Source organism: Capra hircus, chromosome 22 (genome assembly GCF_001704415.2).
Source record: "Capra hircus breed San Clemente chromosome 22, ASM170441v1, whole genome shotgun sequence".
Classification (NCBI taxonomy): Eukaryota; Metazoa; Chordata; class Mammalia; order Artiodactyla; family Bovidae; genus Capra; species Capra hircus.
This window is the reverse complement of record NC_030829.1, coordinates 10,804,852-10,821,009: the sequence shown is the minus strand read 5'-3', so window position 1 is coordinate 10,821,009 and position 16,158 is coordinate 10,804,852. Positions and strand designations below refer to the sequence as shown.

At 47.0% G+C, this 16,158-nt stretch overlaps 1 protein-coding gene and 1 pseudogene across 1 annotated transcript in view; one reads left to right on the top strand and one right to left on the bottom strand.

Moving 5' to 3' along the window:
• The window catches only part of ITGA9 (integrin subunit alpha 9), a 366,775-nt gene that overhangs the window by 326,522 nt on the left and 24,095 nt on the right, over positions 1 to 16,158 (bottom strand). Inside the window, exon 4 of the mRNA XM_018067208.1 lies at positions 8,384 to 8,507. Coding sequence (XP_017922697.1) covers positions 8,384 to 8,507 — 124 coding nt within the window. The remainder of the gene's footprint in view (positions 1 to 8,383; positions 8,508 to 16,158) is intronic.
• On the top strand, positions 12,377 to 12,694 carry LOC108638583 (annotated as a pseudogene).

Below are 16,158 nucleotides of genomic sequence, written 5' to 3'. Positions count from 1 at the left end.
ATAGGAAAAGGAGTATGTCAAGGCTGTATTATTGTCACCCTGCTTATTTAACTTACATATAGAGTACATCATGAGAAATGCTGGACTGGATGAAGCACAAGCTGGAATCAAGATTGCCAGGAGAAATCTCAATAACCTCAGATATGCAGATGATACCACCCTTATGGCAGAAAGCGAAGAACTAAAGAGTCTCTTGATGAAATTGAAAGAGGAGAGTGAAAAAGTTGGCTTAAAACTCAACATTCAGAAAACTAAGATCATGGCATCTGGTCCCATTACTTCATGGCAAATAGATGGGGAAACAATGGAAATAATGACAGACATTATTTGGGGGAGGCTCCAAAATCACTGCAGATGGTGATTGCAGCCATGAAATTAAAAGATGCTTGCTCCTTGGAAGAAAAGTTATGACCAACCTAGGCAGCATATTCAAAAGCAGAGATGTTACTTTGCCAACAAAGGTCCATCTAATCAAAGCTATGGTTTTTCCAGTAGTCATATATGGATGTGAGAGCTGGACTATAAAGAAAGCTGAGAGCCGAAAAATTGATGTTTTTGAACTGTGGTATTAGAGAAGACTCTTGAGAGTCCCTTGGACTGCAAGGAGATCCAACCGGTCCATCCTAAAGGAGATCAGTCCTAAATATTCATTGGAAAGACTGATGTTGCAGCTGAAACGCCAATACTTTGGCCACCTGATGCGAGGAGCTGACTCATTTGAAAAGACCCTGATGCTGGGAAAGATTGAAGGTGTAAGGAGAAGGGGATGACAGAGGATGAGACAGTTGGATGGCATCACTGACTCAATGGACTTGAGTTTGGGTAAACTCCGGGACAGGGAAGTCCATGGGGTCGCAAAGAGTTGGACACAACTGAGCAACTGAACTGAACTGAAGCAACTAAGCACGCACAAAACAGAAATACAGAAATAGACTTAACAGTCATAGAAAACAAACTATAGCTACCAAAGGGGAAGGGGGAAGCATAAATTAGGAGTTTAGAATTAACACATACACACTACTTACTATACATGCATATATATATATACATATACTATACATAAAATAGATAAGCAACAAGGACCTACTATATAACAAGGAACTATACTCAATATTTTGCAGTAATCTTTAAGGGAAGAAACTGAAAAGCCTCAATGGACATAAGAATAGTTACTCCCCTATGATGTGATTATCCAATAAAATCATAAATGTTAAGTACCAACCCAGAAAGCGCCTGCTTGAAAAATATTTGGTAACTCTCAATCTGTCAGTGTCTCTAAAAGGAACAAAACTGAAGATATCCATCACACAGATAAGCAATTTTAGAAGAGGAGATTCGTAACATTTGAATATCTATAAGGAAACTGTTAGATGACAGTTTAAGTGGTCAACAATTCCACATACTGTATGGAAACATGTTTGAAGTGTAGAATATTTTTGTGCCCAAAATAAGAATTCTTCACACCAAAGGAAAAGCTTGATGGGGCTCCTTGAGCCCAAGAGTCACTGCAGGAGACTTGGCCTCCTCTCTGGCTCTAGCTGTCCCCTCTGGTCACCCTCCAGCTTCCCCTCGCAGAGTCCGTCTCTGCATTAACGGCCCATAATATGGGACTGCATGTGCTTTTTTTAAATTTGCTGTATTTACTTAAATGAGATAATGCTTATGAAAGCTCTTTGGAAATCATAAAATCCCATGTAAATGTAGAGCTCTTTATTTAATAAAAATTTATGGGTCTTGTTCTTGAATTTTAAAATGGATTAACTTAGCCTTTTATGGTTCTCCTCAAAACAAAAACACAACAAAACAGAACCTCAATTGCTTTTCATTTGTAAATGGACTTTGATTGATTTGTATCCCCTGTGGAGCCACAGGCCACAACATTAGAAGAAGAATCTTCGCATATAAATAGGGGATCTATTTATTTCCTTCTCTAGAAATGATCTCTGTCATGAAAGATGCAAAAGAAATTAGGAATTAAAGGCCTGGCCACCCCCTGATAACAAAGAAAATGGTACAGAAATCTTGGGAATCCATGGGACCATTTTAAGGGACAGTAAAATTGGACAGATTATGACCCCAACCATTCCAAACTTGAGAACATTTAAATATGGCATAATTTAAATTTTAGATCCTCTCCATAAAAGAGGAGCACTTACCAAGCAAATAAATTGTGCAAATAGTTTTTTCAAAGATATTTTTAAAAATATAATATTTTCAAGGAATCTTAAAATCTTTTTAGCAATACCCAGCTTTCTACCCTCCATTATTCATTAAAGCAGGATCATTGGACATCTTCTGTAAAGACTAAAGGACACAAAAATAGTACTTAAAAAGTTAATTAGAAAATTCCCTTTTACTGAATGCTCACTCTGAGCTAAAAACTGTGTTCAGTTCAGTTGCTCAGTCAAGTCCGACCCTTTGCAACCCCATGAACTGCAGCACGCCAGGCCTCCCTGTCCATCACCAACTCCCAGAGTTTACCCAAACTCATGTCCATTGAGTCGGTGATGCCATCCAGCCATCTCATCCTCTGTCGTCCCCTTCTCCTGCTGCCTTTAATCTTTCCCAACATCAGGGTCTTTTCAAATGAGTCAGCTCTTCACATCAGGTGGCCAAAATATTGGAGTTTCAGCTTCAACATCCATCAGTCCTTCCAATGAACACCCAGGACTGATCTCCTTTAGGATGGACTGGTTGGAACTCCTTGCAGTCCAAGGGAGTCTCAGAGTCTTCTCCAACACCACAGTTCAAAAGCATCAATTCTTCAGTGCTCAGCTTTCTTTATAGTCCAACTCTCACATCCATACATGACTACTGGAAAAACTATAGCCTTGTTAGGCACATTATATACTTCAAATATCTCTCTCTTTTTTTGGCCACACTGTGCAGCTTGTGGGATCTTAGTTCCCAGAACAGATAACCACAGAGAAACAGAGTTCTAACCACTGGACTGCCAGGGAAATCCCAAACACCTCTTATGTGTGTGTGTGTGTTAGTAATAGGGATCAATCTCTCCACTTTACAGAGGAGGACACTGAGGTTCGGGGTTGGGGGTGGGGGGCAGTCTACCCAAAGTCACCCAATCAGAAAGTAGGAGCTATGGGTTCAATTGTAGGAATGAGTGAGTGGTAAAGTCAGATTTTGAAATTAGATCTAATATACAGTGGTACCCAACTGCATTCAGCAGTGTTTGATTTGGAATATGTTTTGTTAATTTGGGTGAGCTGCTCCCAGATTATTTCATATTTGTGAGAATAAAATGATGACTTGTTTACAGACCTCTCCTGCCAAGCTCTGGCTTCTTGCCTCCGTGGACTTGAGGGCAAAGGATGAAAGAAATCCCTGCACTTGATTTTACCAATGCACTGACTTTACTCTGGGGAGTACTAAAATCCCACGACTCAGTTAACACTAACAAATGTTTTAGTGTGTGCCCTTTAATTTACAAAGAGTTGTCCCCATCTGTCATCCCACTAAACTTCTCATTTTCTCATACGTGTTGATAAAACCAAACCTCATATGGTAGTAATGATGTTCTCATACCAAATGAACGGTTTGACTTAGGGGTACACTCCATCCACTTTTTTTGAGTCCTAAATCCATTTTTGTTTCCAATTCTCTCTACATTTCCTGGTTCCAAACAGAATATTCTGATAGCATTTCCCACCCAATGAGAAACAGGAAGCACCTGAAGAGCCAGGAGAAAAACAAATTTGTGCCAAACCAAAGATCGACTTTTTAAGAATTAAAATGTTTGAGACATTGTAGACAGGTGCCTACATTCTTAGAGTCTCTCCAAATTAAATCAACCTTCTGACCTTCTGGAGAGAACATGGCTAACCCTCACCGAGACCCACAGTCAGGCCATGATTAGAGAACAGTGTGCAGTCTTTCTGAACACTCCCACCTGCATTTTTGCAGGGGCTTCCCACAATAACCCTCAGAGGTGACTGCAATGGAGGCATTACCGCGTCCATTCCCATCGAGGGTCCAGCTAGAGTGTGAGGCCACAGAGGCAGAAGCCTGGGAGATGGGGCCATACCCAGCCCCACCCTTGGGTCTTTCCACGCTTCCTGCCCTGCCCAGCACCCGCCATTCCTCTTTTCCATGGGCCCCAACAGGCTGCCAACTCTAGGCAGGTCTCTTTTTAGTTGCAAAATGAAATAATCCTGCCTTAATGCAACCTCGAACGTGGATGCAGCCTGGGCCCTTGGAGAGGTCCCCAGCCATCTACACGGGCATACAATTCTCTCCTCACTCAGCTCTGTCACTTTGGAGACATCATGTTCAACTCTGTTTTCCCCTATAGATGGGGAGCTTCTTGGGTTTTATCCATCAGGTACTTGGCACAGGGCATAAAAGGTATTCAGTACTTAATAAAACTGCGTGGACTCTATCCCTGGTAGAAAAACTAGTCCTCCTACGGTAATTAACAAACGCTTGCTTGGCTGATAGCATATGAGCAAACTGTCGTAGCTGTCATTCAGTCATTCAGTCATGTCCGACTCTGCAACCCTGTAGCGGGCCAGGCTTTCCTGTCCTGCACTACCTCCCAGAGTTTGCTCAAACTCATGTCCATGAGTGAGTAATGCCATCCAACCATCTCATCCTCTGTTTCTCCCTTCTCCTCTGCCCTCTATCTTTCCCAGCATCAGGGTCTTTTCCAATGAGTTGGCTCTTCACATCAGGTGGCCAAAGTACTGGAGTTTCAGCTTCAGTTATCAGTCTTTCCATTAGCACATATGTTATATTAGCATATATGTGCTTAGCACATACAATCCTCCCTCAGTGTCCATGAGGGATTGGTTCCAGAACCCATGCAGATACCACAATCAGAAGGTCCTCAAGTCCCTTCTATAAAATGACAGTAAGCTGGCCCCTCATGGCCCTGGGTGCAGAGGGTCAACTGTAGTACTTACTGTCTATCTACCTACCCTCCTATCTGTCTGCCTAATCTGCATATGCCAGCCATTGCTCTAAGAACTTGTAAGCTTTAACTTAATCCTCTCCACAGCCTCATGAGGTGGGTTAAGCACAAGAGGCCGCCACTCATCTGAAGCCATGGCATTCATGCGTGGCAGAGCCAGGACGGGGGCTCTGGGCCCAGAGCCTTGTGCTCTTGGCCACCACACTACTTGGCCTCCTCATTGTGCAGCGTGTAATTAAAACTGGGCCTGAGCAAGTCACCCCACATCTCTGGGCATCAGTAAAGACAGAGAGGCCAGGCTGGGTGACATCTGAAAGGTTCTGTCAAACTCCAAAGTACTTCCCTTGGACTTCACCACCACACCATCCCCTACCTCGAATAGACAGCTCACAGTACTTGAGCTTTTCCACATTAAGAGAAAATTGGTTGCCTTAAGTTTAGACCACAAAACAGGGAGATGGAGATCCCAAAGCTGGAGCACAGGCAAGGGCCCTAAATGTGGCCTGCAACACCCTACCTGCCAGTCCCTCTTCAAGAGAAATCTGAGCATCTGCCACCCCTCACCTCTTACAGGACCAAGAACTACAGAGACGTTCTGTTCAGTCCCCCACTGTTCTAAGGGGCTGCTTATACCCCAGTGGCCCTCACCTGGTCCCACCCCATACTGCCCTCTCTGGGCACTGAAAGACTCAGGATCCTGATGTGTATGGGGGAAGGAAGCTCGGGCAGAGGGCATGACCACTTTGCTACCTCCCTTGCTGATTCCAGCTGGTTGTCATTAAGTCAAGGAGAAAATCACAGAAAAGAGTGATTCTGGAGGCTGGAGCCCATCACTCCACTGTTGCACAAAGAATGTGGGTTCCTGAGACGAGGCTGTGCCAGTCAACTACCGTCGTGTAAAAACCAGGAAATCTCCTTACAAACGATGACAAGCATTTATTTCTCACAAGCACATCTACAGGCCTGCTAGGCTTTGGATTACCTGGCTGGCCTCTGGCTGCATGTCTGGGGTTCAGTCTGTTACACATGTCTCCCCTCTGGGACTAGTGAGCTATGGAGAATACGTTCAAGGCGACGGTCTGAAGTACCCAGAGGGGTGGGTGGAAATACATGAGGCCTCTTTAGGCCTGGGCTTGGAGCTCACACTCTTCTGCGAATGACGGACACGTGCAGCAGACGTGACACCCTGCCACCTGGCCCCGTCCCGCACTCCTTGGCTCACACAGGCTTTCACACTCCTGCCAAGGTCAGCCCAGAGCCTCCAGCAAAGGAGACAGGCAGGTGCTCTTGAGAACACTGACACCCAGAACATTCATGTTCCCCTCCCCTGGTGACTGGACCCTTGGGACAGGTCAGTCACCCTCTCTTCTTTTGAGAGGGTTAATGACTGGCTCCCATTTAAAGCTCATTTAAACCAGAAACACCAAAACACAAAGAGAAATCCCCCCACTCCAGCCTATGGGGGACAAAATGATTTGCTGAGGTCAGACAGATACAAAACTCAAAACCCAGCTCTATGCACCATTTGCTGTTTGAGTGACCTTTGGCAATTAAACACATCCTCACCTGTACCAGGAGAAAGGCAACACTCACGGGAGCCCCCCAGGTCCCATCAACACTTCTGTGACACGGCCTGACTTCCACCTGCCAGCCAGCACCCTCATCTCTCTGCCAGGGGACTCTCTCTGCCCACATACATGGCAGGGCAGGATGCCCAGTGGATACAGACCCAGCTCCTCCTCCCTCAGGCAGGGGAATTAGGAAGCGTGTGTCCTGCACTGGCCCTGAGATTGCATCCCAGTGGCCCAGGCTGGTAACTCATGAGGAACATCCACACATGTGCCCTTTCTCTCTTTCCTGCTCCCCACTGGTGTCCTGGAATAACTTTCAAAAGCAACTAACCCAAATGAAGAAAGATACCAAGTTTGCATGAAATGAGAGAATATATAAAAGCGCCCAGGCCAACCACATTCTACTATTGACTCACCCACCCCAACTGCCAGATAACAGATGCTTTGAAAGAGTGAGCCACGGCAGCTACACGTATACATGGACGTGCAACCCCAGCTCTCTCACCTAAGGGCTCTCCTCCTGCTTTCTGACACCCGTGGGGGTGTACAGAGGAGTCACCAGGGGTGGCAACATGGCCCTATTTCACAACATACCTTCTGGGAAAACCAGAGTCCTGGTTCTATTGCATAACTAGCTGAGTTCAATCCCCACCACCCGCATCAGTCCTACCAAACTTATGAGGTACCCAGTTAGCAACAAGCTGACACAGTCCTGGCCCCTTATCTATATCTGACCTATCCCTCCCCCTCTTGACTGATCATATCATCATCCATTTTTCAGGTGAGGTTTCCCTTATGACTGTGGCAGTTCTGAGATAAACAGGGCCAGAGTTCAGCTGCCTGGCATGTTCCTGCCAGAGCTGATCAGGTGCGCACATGGGATCAAAGAAAGGGTCCCCCTCACGGAGCAGAGGATCCGTGCCTCCTGCAGGGACCCGGCCTTTCCCGGGGCCCCTCTTCAAAGGCCACAAAATTGGAAACGTGGGAAAAGCCAGGGAGGCCCAGGGGAAATGTGGCCACGGGCTAGCGAAGATTTCTGTCCAAACAAATAAATTAGGGAGGGAATTAAAACATAAACAGCCAAGCACTTAGCTCACTTAAAATTAAGCTAAGAAAACCCTGAGAGCACAAGTTATAAAACTGCAGTAAGTGACACTGAATCCTAAAGCCCAAATTCAGCTGAGCTAAGTCATGCTGTTCAATGGTCCCAAGCCCAGGCATTAGAAGCTTCTAAGCGGGGAGGCTGAGAAAACATTTTCCTTCCCAGACTCTAAGCGCCCCTTGGTGAGGAGCTCTCAAGACCACGCTGAGGGTGCACCCAACTTGCCGGCATCTGCCAGGGTGCGTGGACTGGATGAGAAGGAAAACCAGACTTGAGATGTCACAGAGTGACTGAACCCTGGGCCTTCTCATCCCTCTGTCTCAGGACATCTGTCCACGGGTGTGGCCAGGAGCTATCTCAGGAGTCTTATGACCATCTGGGAGCTGCACGGGACTATGGAGACCATTTGAGCCAACCTCTGAATTTTCAGGGGAAGGAAACAGGCCCAGAGAGGGAAAGCAAGTTTCCCAAGGCTGCACCCATCTGGCAGTGTCAGGAAACGGAGAGGCTGGTGAATTTCAGTCTGAGACTTCATAAAGCTTGGGGAGTACCATGGGCTCTGTGGCACAGATGGGCAAGGCTGGGCAAGGCCTGGAAATGCTGTCCCTTCCCACCTTTCTCATTACCTGATCCTCAGACACCAAAGGGCCACCCAGGGACACAATGCAGCCCTCCTGTTGGAGTGTGGAAAGCAGCGGGGAGTGTTTGGATGGTGGAAATCGGTGGGGGGTTGTCTGAGGTGTGACATGGGTTGGGAGCAAGGGAGGATCAACCGGCACTCACCTTCATAGCAAGGGATCAGCGTCCTGCCTTTGGCCTGGAGGTTGGATGGGATGATGTAACAGAAGCCGTGGGGCAGGATGTGGTCTGTTTCATAGTAGATGTTCTTCCAGCGGTGGGCACAGGCCTACGGGACAGAGAGAGGTTCAGAGCAGGACAGTCAGGCCAGGAGGTCACAAAGCAGAGCCCAGCAGTACCAGGCAGATCTGCGGGAGGAGAGCGGCACACAGAGGCTAGGAAGCCACGTTCTCTCCCACCCAGCCCCGGCGCCGTGCTGGGCATCAGCAGACTGTGGGAGCTTGGTCGGGGGTGCCCCTGGGAGGCGGCAGACAATCAACAAACATATAAACAGACGAGGAGCATAACAAGTGCTGGGGAGAAAGGACAGGGGGTGATGGGCTAAGGATCTAGGAGCAGGGAGGATGGTTTTCACCTGGGGGCCAGGGGCGGCCCAAAGGATGAGAAAGAGCCAAACACCCTGGGCACAGGGGGAATATCAGGGGCAATGGAGATGAAGGCTTGGAGGGTCAAGAGAAAGAAAGGCGGCCTGTGGGGCGGCTCTGGGGGAAGCTAAGTTCAGAGAGAGGACAGGGGCAGGCGCCGGGGCTCCTGCAGACCTCAAGGATGACTGTGACTTTAGTGGATGTGCCAGTGGAGGGTCTCACACAGGTGAGTGGTGTGGTCTAACTCACAGCTTGGAAAGATAACTGGGCTGCCAAGTGGAGACTGCAGGTAGGCGAGGGTGGAGGTGAATATCCAGGTGAGAGATGCTGCTGCCTGGACCAGGATGAGGGCAGTGGAGACGGGAGAAGCGGGTGACCTCAGGATGCAGAGGCGGAGCTAATGGGCCTGAGGCCTAAAGGACATGCTGAGAAAAAGCTAGAGACAAGGGGTGCTGCTCTGCCCACAACAGACCCTGCCCTTCACGGCACCACCTGCTTGCCCACTGGAGCAGTCGCTGGCCTCCACCAAACTTGAGGCCCTTCGGAGTCACCCGGAAGTCTCACTAAATCACACAGCACTAGGCCCCACCCCGAGAGCTAGCTTAGCCAATCTGCAGGGCCCTGAGAATCTGCATTTTAAACAAGCTCCCGAGTGAGCTGAGGCCACTGACCTCTGGAGCACCTTCAGAAGTTCCTTGTCAGGTTCAGGGCAAAGAATTTGGTTGAACCATAAGAAACTGCTGATGTGTGACTGTTTTATATCATTAATCAGAAGTAAATGTTTGTTGACGGTCTTTTGAAGTAAATTTACATATAGAAAAATGCAAAAATCTCAAGTGTACTGTGCACAGATCTCAAGTGTACGTGTTTGTCAAAGCCTTCTAATGAGTTTTGACAAACACCTACATTCCTGTAACCAAACCCTCAGCAAGACAGAGAGCATTTCCATCTCACCAGGATGGTCCCTTGGGCCAAGTGGCCTGAGACCCGCCCAAATAGGTGACATCTGAGTAGAGACCTGAAGAAAGTGAGGGAGCAGCTGGGAGCGGTCCTGAGATGGTTAAGAGCTTGGCACGGGTGAGGAGCTGAGACCGACCCTCTGGTCATCTCTGGAGGGCAGTCTCCCAGCACGGGTCGCACGTGCCAGGAGACGCCAGGAGGGAAGACAGTTCTGGGAGCCAGAAGCGAGAATACAGAGGCACGTCCATTCCCACCAGCCCTGGACACACCCAGCCTCACATTCAGATGCACCCGCAAGGCTGGTGAGGAGCCTGACTGCTTCCTGCAGAATTGTTTACTCTGCCCAGTTGCTCGTGGACATTCACACTCAGTACGGTTATCAGGTTGCTACACTCTAGCCAACAGATGCATTTTCTTAAAATACTGCATCTTAAAGTAATCAGTTGTTAACTTATTTGTTCATATCAAACACACTGTTTCTATAGGCTGTAACATTCAGCATTTGATTTCCCCAGGTGGCACAGTGGTAGAGACTCCACCTGCCAATGTAGGAGATACAGGAGATCCTTGGGTGGGGAAGTAAATGGGTTTGATCTTTGGGTGGGGAAGTAAACGGCAACCCACTCCCCTGGAGTAGGAAATGGCGAGCCCCTCCAGTATTCCTGCCTAGAAAATCCCATGGACAGAGCTGCCTGGCGGGCTACAGTCCGCGGGACAGCAAAGAGTCGGCCACAACTGGGCCCACAGGCAAGCAACGCTCAGAACTTACATGGCCCACATCTGACCTCTTCCGCAACCCTGGAAGGTGGGACGATGTCTTAGAAGTCCCATTTTCTATATGGGAACCCTGGGTTTTAGACAGTGTTTTGCTTAAGTTCCAGAGCTGGTAAGGGCTGCAAACAACATGGAAATCCAGATTTCAGAATCCTCCTTATCTCACTCAGAAACATCTCCAACTTATAACTCCCAATTCCCACCTAAGGAGCCATCAAAACCCACCCTTTGGGGCAGGTCAGGTAGCTATTGTCCTTATAGCCTCCCCAAAAGTCTTAGGACCCCAGAAACGACCTCTCTGAGATTGAACGGGATGACAAGGCCACTGGATGAAGGGAGTGGGGCTGTCCAGGGCCTGGGTATCCCTGAAGTCACTTGATGAAAAAAATCACTGCCTGCCAACATCTCTGATCTTTATCCCTCCAAGCAAACCACCCAAGGGCCACCGACAAGGCCACTCCCTATCCATGAGAAAGCAAGGGAACTCAGAGCGGCAGGAAATCTCAGCTTGCCCACACTCTGCCTCTTGCCCTACGACAGTGAATGTGAAGAACAATCTCATTATTCCTTATACTGCAAACCACCTCCATCCCCCCAGTTCGGTGCTGTTCTGTGCTTCTAGCACATCTCGACAGACTAAAATCATGTCAAGCAAGAAGCTAAACAAAGCTATCATTCAGTGGATAATCACCCCATTCCACTAAGTTTTTATTTTTATTTCCAACTACATTCTGATAGCTTCCAAACTTGAATCACTTACCATCCAATTAGCTGGTAAATCAATTATCTTTTAGTTTATGGATTTGGCAAAGCCCTAGGGCTTCCCATGTTTTTACTGTATTTATGGGTTAGAGGGACTGTAAAGGGAGGCGGCTGTTTGTCATGGTGCACACTGACTTATGACGATGGACCTTCTGTATTTAATGTCCAGCTTGTTGCCTTTTTTTAAGTGTCATAAACTATTTAAGGAGTGATCTTGGGGAATTCCTAGAAGAGCCAAAGATTGCATTCACAGCAAACTAAACTAAAATTAAGGCATTCTGTGGGGTCAGAGATCAAAGTGTCAAAGGCAGTTTGCATGTAAGAAAACAAGGAAAAGTATCTCTGAACATAAATTACAGAAAGAAAAGACTGTTTAGCCCTGATTATCCTTCTGCATACACACATGTCAATCTGACTCCAACATTAAGAAAAATTCCTAGGGACTGTCTCCAAAGCATTAAAATCTCTATCAATCTTTCCAAATGAGTTCTGCTGTGAGAGAGGAAGGGTTGGGGGAGCAGGGAGGAGACAGGGACCTCCAACAGGAAAAAGAGAGCACCCTCTGGAAACAGCAAGACTCACTCCAACTCAGATTCCAGAAAATTACAACAAAAGGGGGAAAGGTCTAGGACCACCCCACATCTTAGCATCTGACATATTTCAAGTTACAAGGGTTGTTTTTGCTACCAAAAGAGTAAGAAGGAAATAAAGAAGCCATTTATTTTGAAGGCCTTTTTGTGGTATGACAGTGTCCTTCCTGGGTTAGGGGAGCAGGTACTGGGGGCCCCCCAGATGGCTCTCCCCCTACCCTACCCACCCTTACCATGCACAGATGACCAGAGCTTTTCCCAGGCCTCAGGTCTACCCAGCACAGTCAGGAGCAGACAGGCCGTCAGCCACTGAGAACACGGGGTGCAGGAGATCAGGGCCCTGATACCACAGATCCCACCCCCCAAAGCAGCTCCCCTTCAAACGGGGGAGGGGGTGGCCTGGGAGGCCCAGGGAAGGTGACTTCTGGGGTTCTGGGAAAGTCATTCTAAGAATGTTCACCTCCTAAAAATTCATCAATATATATACAGCTGGGGAAGGGGCGGCAGGAGCCACGTCGGGCCGTGAAGGTGGCAAGAAGCCCTTGAAGCAGCTTAAGAAGCGAGCTGAGGAGACGGAAGAGGAAGACATTCAAGGAGAAGCAGAAGAAACTCGCCGAGCTAAAAGCAAAGGCTGTGGGGAAAGGCCTCCTGGCCACAGATGGAATTAAGAGATCTGGCAAAAGGCAAGTTGTTCCTTATGCCTGAGGCAATGATGACTCTTAGCTGCATTTCTGTTTAAACATTTGGATCGCCTGCCACAACACCTGTTGCCACCTATAGCTAGAATGAAGTGTTGTCTTGGAAACCATTGTTCATTTAAGAATAAACTTTTGTTAAAAAAAAAAAAAACTATAAAAAAAGATGTATACAGATTATTTGGGGCATTTTTCTGCATGGATGTTACAGCTCAACAAAAAGTTTACTTAAAAAAAAAAATCAGGAAACAAAGCAACAGAAGTCAACGCAAAGTATATCCTGCAGCTTTGAAAAAATGGCCAAGATGAGAAGTGAATAGAAAGACAGCAACAGCGCTGACTCTTGGAAAGGAAAGAGCCAAGAGACAGAGCTGGAGAACACCGCTTCCTCCCAGAAGTCAGCTAGTTGCCGTCTTTGGTTGTTGCCTGAGCCTTGCAGACTCTGCTGAAAAACAGAAATGTCAGACTTGAACACTGTGAGCTGCGCTCCCAGGTCGAAGAGACCGCTCAGTGCCCATGCTGGGTTTGTTGGGTAGTTATTACCAGAAGTGACTTTTCCCCCTATTTCTTAACCTGTCAGCTGCACACTGGGAGTGTGGGGTGAAAGCACAAGGGGAAGGGGCCCCTAATCCCGATGCTGTGTTCATGTGTGTTATCACTTCTTCCCAGGGGTGATGGAAGGAACCACAAGGTGGTGGATGCGAGACCGGCAGGCACTGAGCTAAGGGCAGCCTGCCAGACAAGCCCAACATCCTGGATCTTGCCAGAGCTGGCTGGTGGGTCTGTGGACCAGAAAATGCCATTCATTATCAAGATTTAACTCTCCACTGCAGCTTTCAAACTCTCTACCCGTTCTTTACTTTGAAATCAGCATCAGATGCTACTTTCAAAAAGAGCTATTCCACCTCTCCCACGTCAAACCCAACCTTGGATTCCAGTATTATGCTTCTTGGGGATATAGGTGTGAGGCTGACACCCCCAGACAACTACAGAGTTCTCAAAATGTGACTGAATAAAACATATCTTCCTGTTCTTAATTTTCAAATAAACACTTGCCTCTCAGCACGTTTTGACAGGCAGAAATAAGACATGAAAGAAAAAGCAAATGGATATGAAACCTTCAAAACAAAAATATGGACTGGGTCAGCCCTGCTTGTCTCCTAATGTCACCTGTCATTTCCAAGGGGCATTTTACAGCCTTTGTCTCACGCATCCATCAACTGCTTAGAGTCAGCCACCAAAAAGAGACGGCCATTGATTTGGTTTCTAATTGCTTTAGTACTGACCCTCAGTCCCTACATTAGGCCTTCCCTGGTGGCTCAGATGGTAAAGAATCTCCTGCAATGCAGGAGACCTGGGTTTAATCCCTGGGTCTGGAATATCCTCTGGAGAAGGGAATGGCTACTCACTCCAGTATTCCCACCTGGAGAATTCCACAGTCAGAAGAGCCTGGCAGGCTACAGTCCGTGCGGTGGCAAAGAGTCAGACATGATTGAGCGACTAACACTTTCACTTTCTTTACATTATTCAAACACACTTTCAGAAGCCACTCCTTAGAGAGACCTTCTCCTAGAGCTGAGAGTGAAAAGGGTCGAAAACTTGGCCTCTATCCCCAAGTGGTTCCCCTTAAAAAGGACATATACACACAAAACAAGTCATGCACATAAGATAACAACATAACGCTGAACTTCTGATGACACAAAGATGCTCGGCTTATTCTTGACAACACCATCACGGAAACAGGCTTCATGGAGGTGGCAGAGTCTAAACCAGGGAGGACAGACTGGACCTGGGATAGGCCTTTCCTGACAAGATGGCATACGTGCAAAAAGCCATGAGAAGAACTCAACAAAAAAACAACCCAATTTAAACAATAAGCAAAGGACCTGAACAGACATTTCTTCAGAGAAGACAGACAAAAGGCCAACAAGCCCATGAGAAGATGCTCAACGTCACTAATCATTCAGTTCAGTTCAGTTGCTCAGTCATGTCCGACTCTTTGCAACCCCATGAATCACAGCACGCCAGGCCCCCCTGTCCATCACCATCTCCCGAGCTCACTCAGACTCACGTCTATCAAGTCTGTGATACCATCTAGCCATCTCATCCTCAGTCGTCCCCTGCTCCTCCTGCCCCCAATCCCTCCCAGCATCAGAGTCTTTTCCAATGAGTCAACTCTTCGCATGAGGTGGCCAAAGAACTGGAGTTTCAGCTTCAGCATCGTTCCATCCAAAGAAATCCCAGGGCTGATCTCCTTCAGAATGGACTGGTTGGATCTCCTTGCAGTCCAAGGGACTCTCAAGAGTCTTCTCCAACACCACAGTTCAAAAGCATCGATTCTTCGGCGCTCAGCCTTCTTCACGGTCCAACTCTCACATCTATTCATGACCACTGGAAAAACCATAGCCTTGACTAGACGGACCTTAGTCAGCAAAGTAATGTCTCTGCTTTTGAATATACTATATAGGTTGGTCATAACTTTTCTTCCAAGGAGTAAGCATCTTTTAATTTCATGGCTGCAGTCACCATCTGCAGTGATTTTGGAGCCCAAAAAAATAAAGTCTGACACTGTTTCCACTGTTTCCCCATCTATTTCCCATGAAGTGATGGGACCAGATGCCATGATCTTCGCTTTCTGAATGTTGAGCTTTAAGTCAACTTTTTCGCTCTCCTCTTTCACTTTCATCAAGAGGCTTTTTAGCTCCTCTCTGCATATCTGAGGTTATTGATATTTCTCCCAGCAATCTTGATTCCAGCTTGTGTTTCTTCCAGTCCAGCGTTTCTCATGATGTACTCTGCATAGAAGTTAAATAAGCAGGGTGACAATATACAGCCTTGACGTACTCCTTTTCCTATTTGGAACCAGTCTGTTGTTCCATTCCAGTTCTAACTGTTGCTTCCTGACCTGCATACAGGTTTCTCAAGAGGCAGGTCAGGTGGTCTGGTATTCCCATCTCTTTCAGAATTTTCCACAGTTTATTGTGATCCACACAGTCAAAGGCTTTGGGATAGTCAATAAAGCAGAAATAGATGTTTTTCTGGAACTCTCTTGCTTTTTCCATGATCCAGCGGATGTTGGCCATTTGATCTCTGGTTCCTCTGCCTTTTCTAAAACCAGCTTGAACATCAGAGAGTTCACGGTTCACGTATTGCCGAAGCCTGGCTTGCAGAATTTTGAGCATTACTTTACTAGCATGTGAGATGAGTGCAATTGTGCGGTAGTTTGAGCATTCTTTGGCATTGCCTTTCTTTGGAATTGGAATGAAAACTGATCTTTTCCAGTCCTGTGGCCACTGCTGAGTTTTCCAAATTTGCTAATCATTAGGGCAATACAAATCACAGTGAGATACCACCTCATACCCATTAGGGCAGTTCTCACACAAAAAAAATAAAGTGTTGGCAAAGACATGAAGAAATTGGAACCCTCCCCTTGTGCACTGCTGATAAGCATGTAAAATGGTACAACCAGTGTGGAAAACGGTAGAGGAGGTCCTCAAAAAATCCAAAATAAAATCACAATAAGATCTAGCAACCCCACTTCTAGGTTTATATTC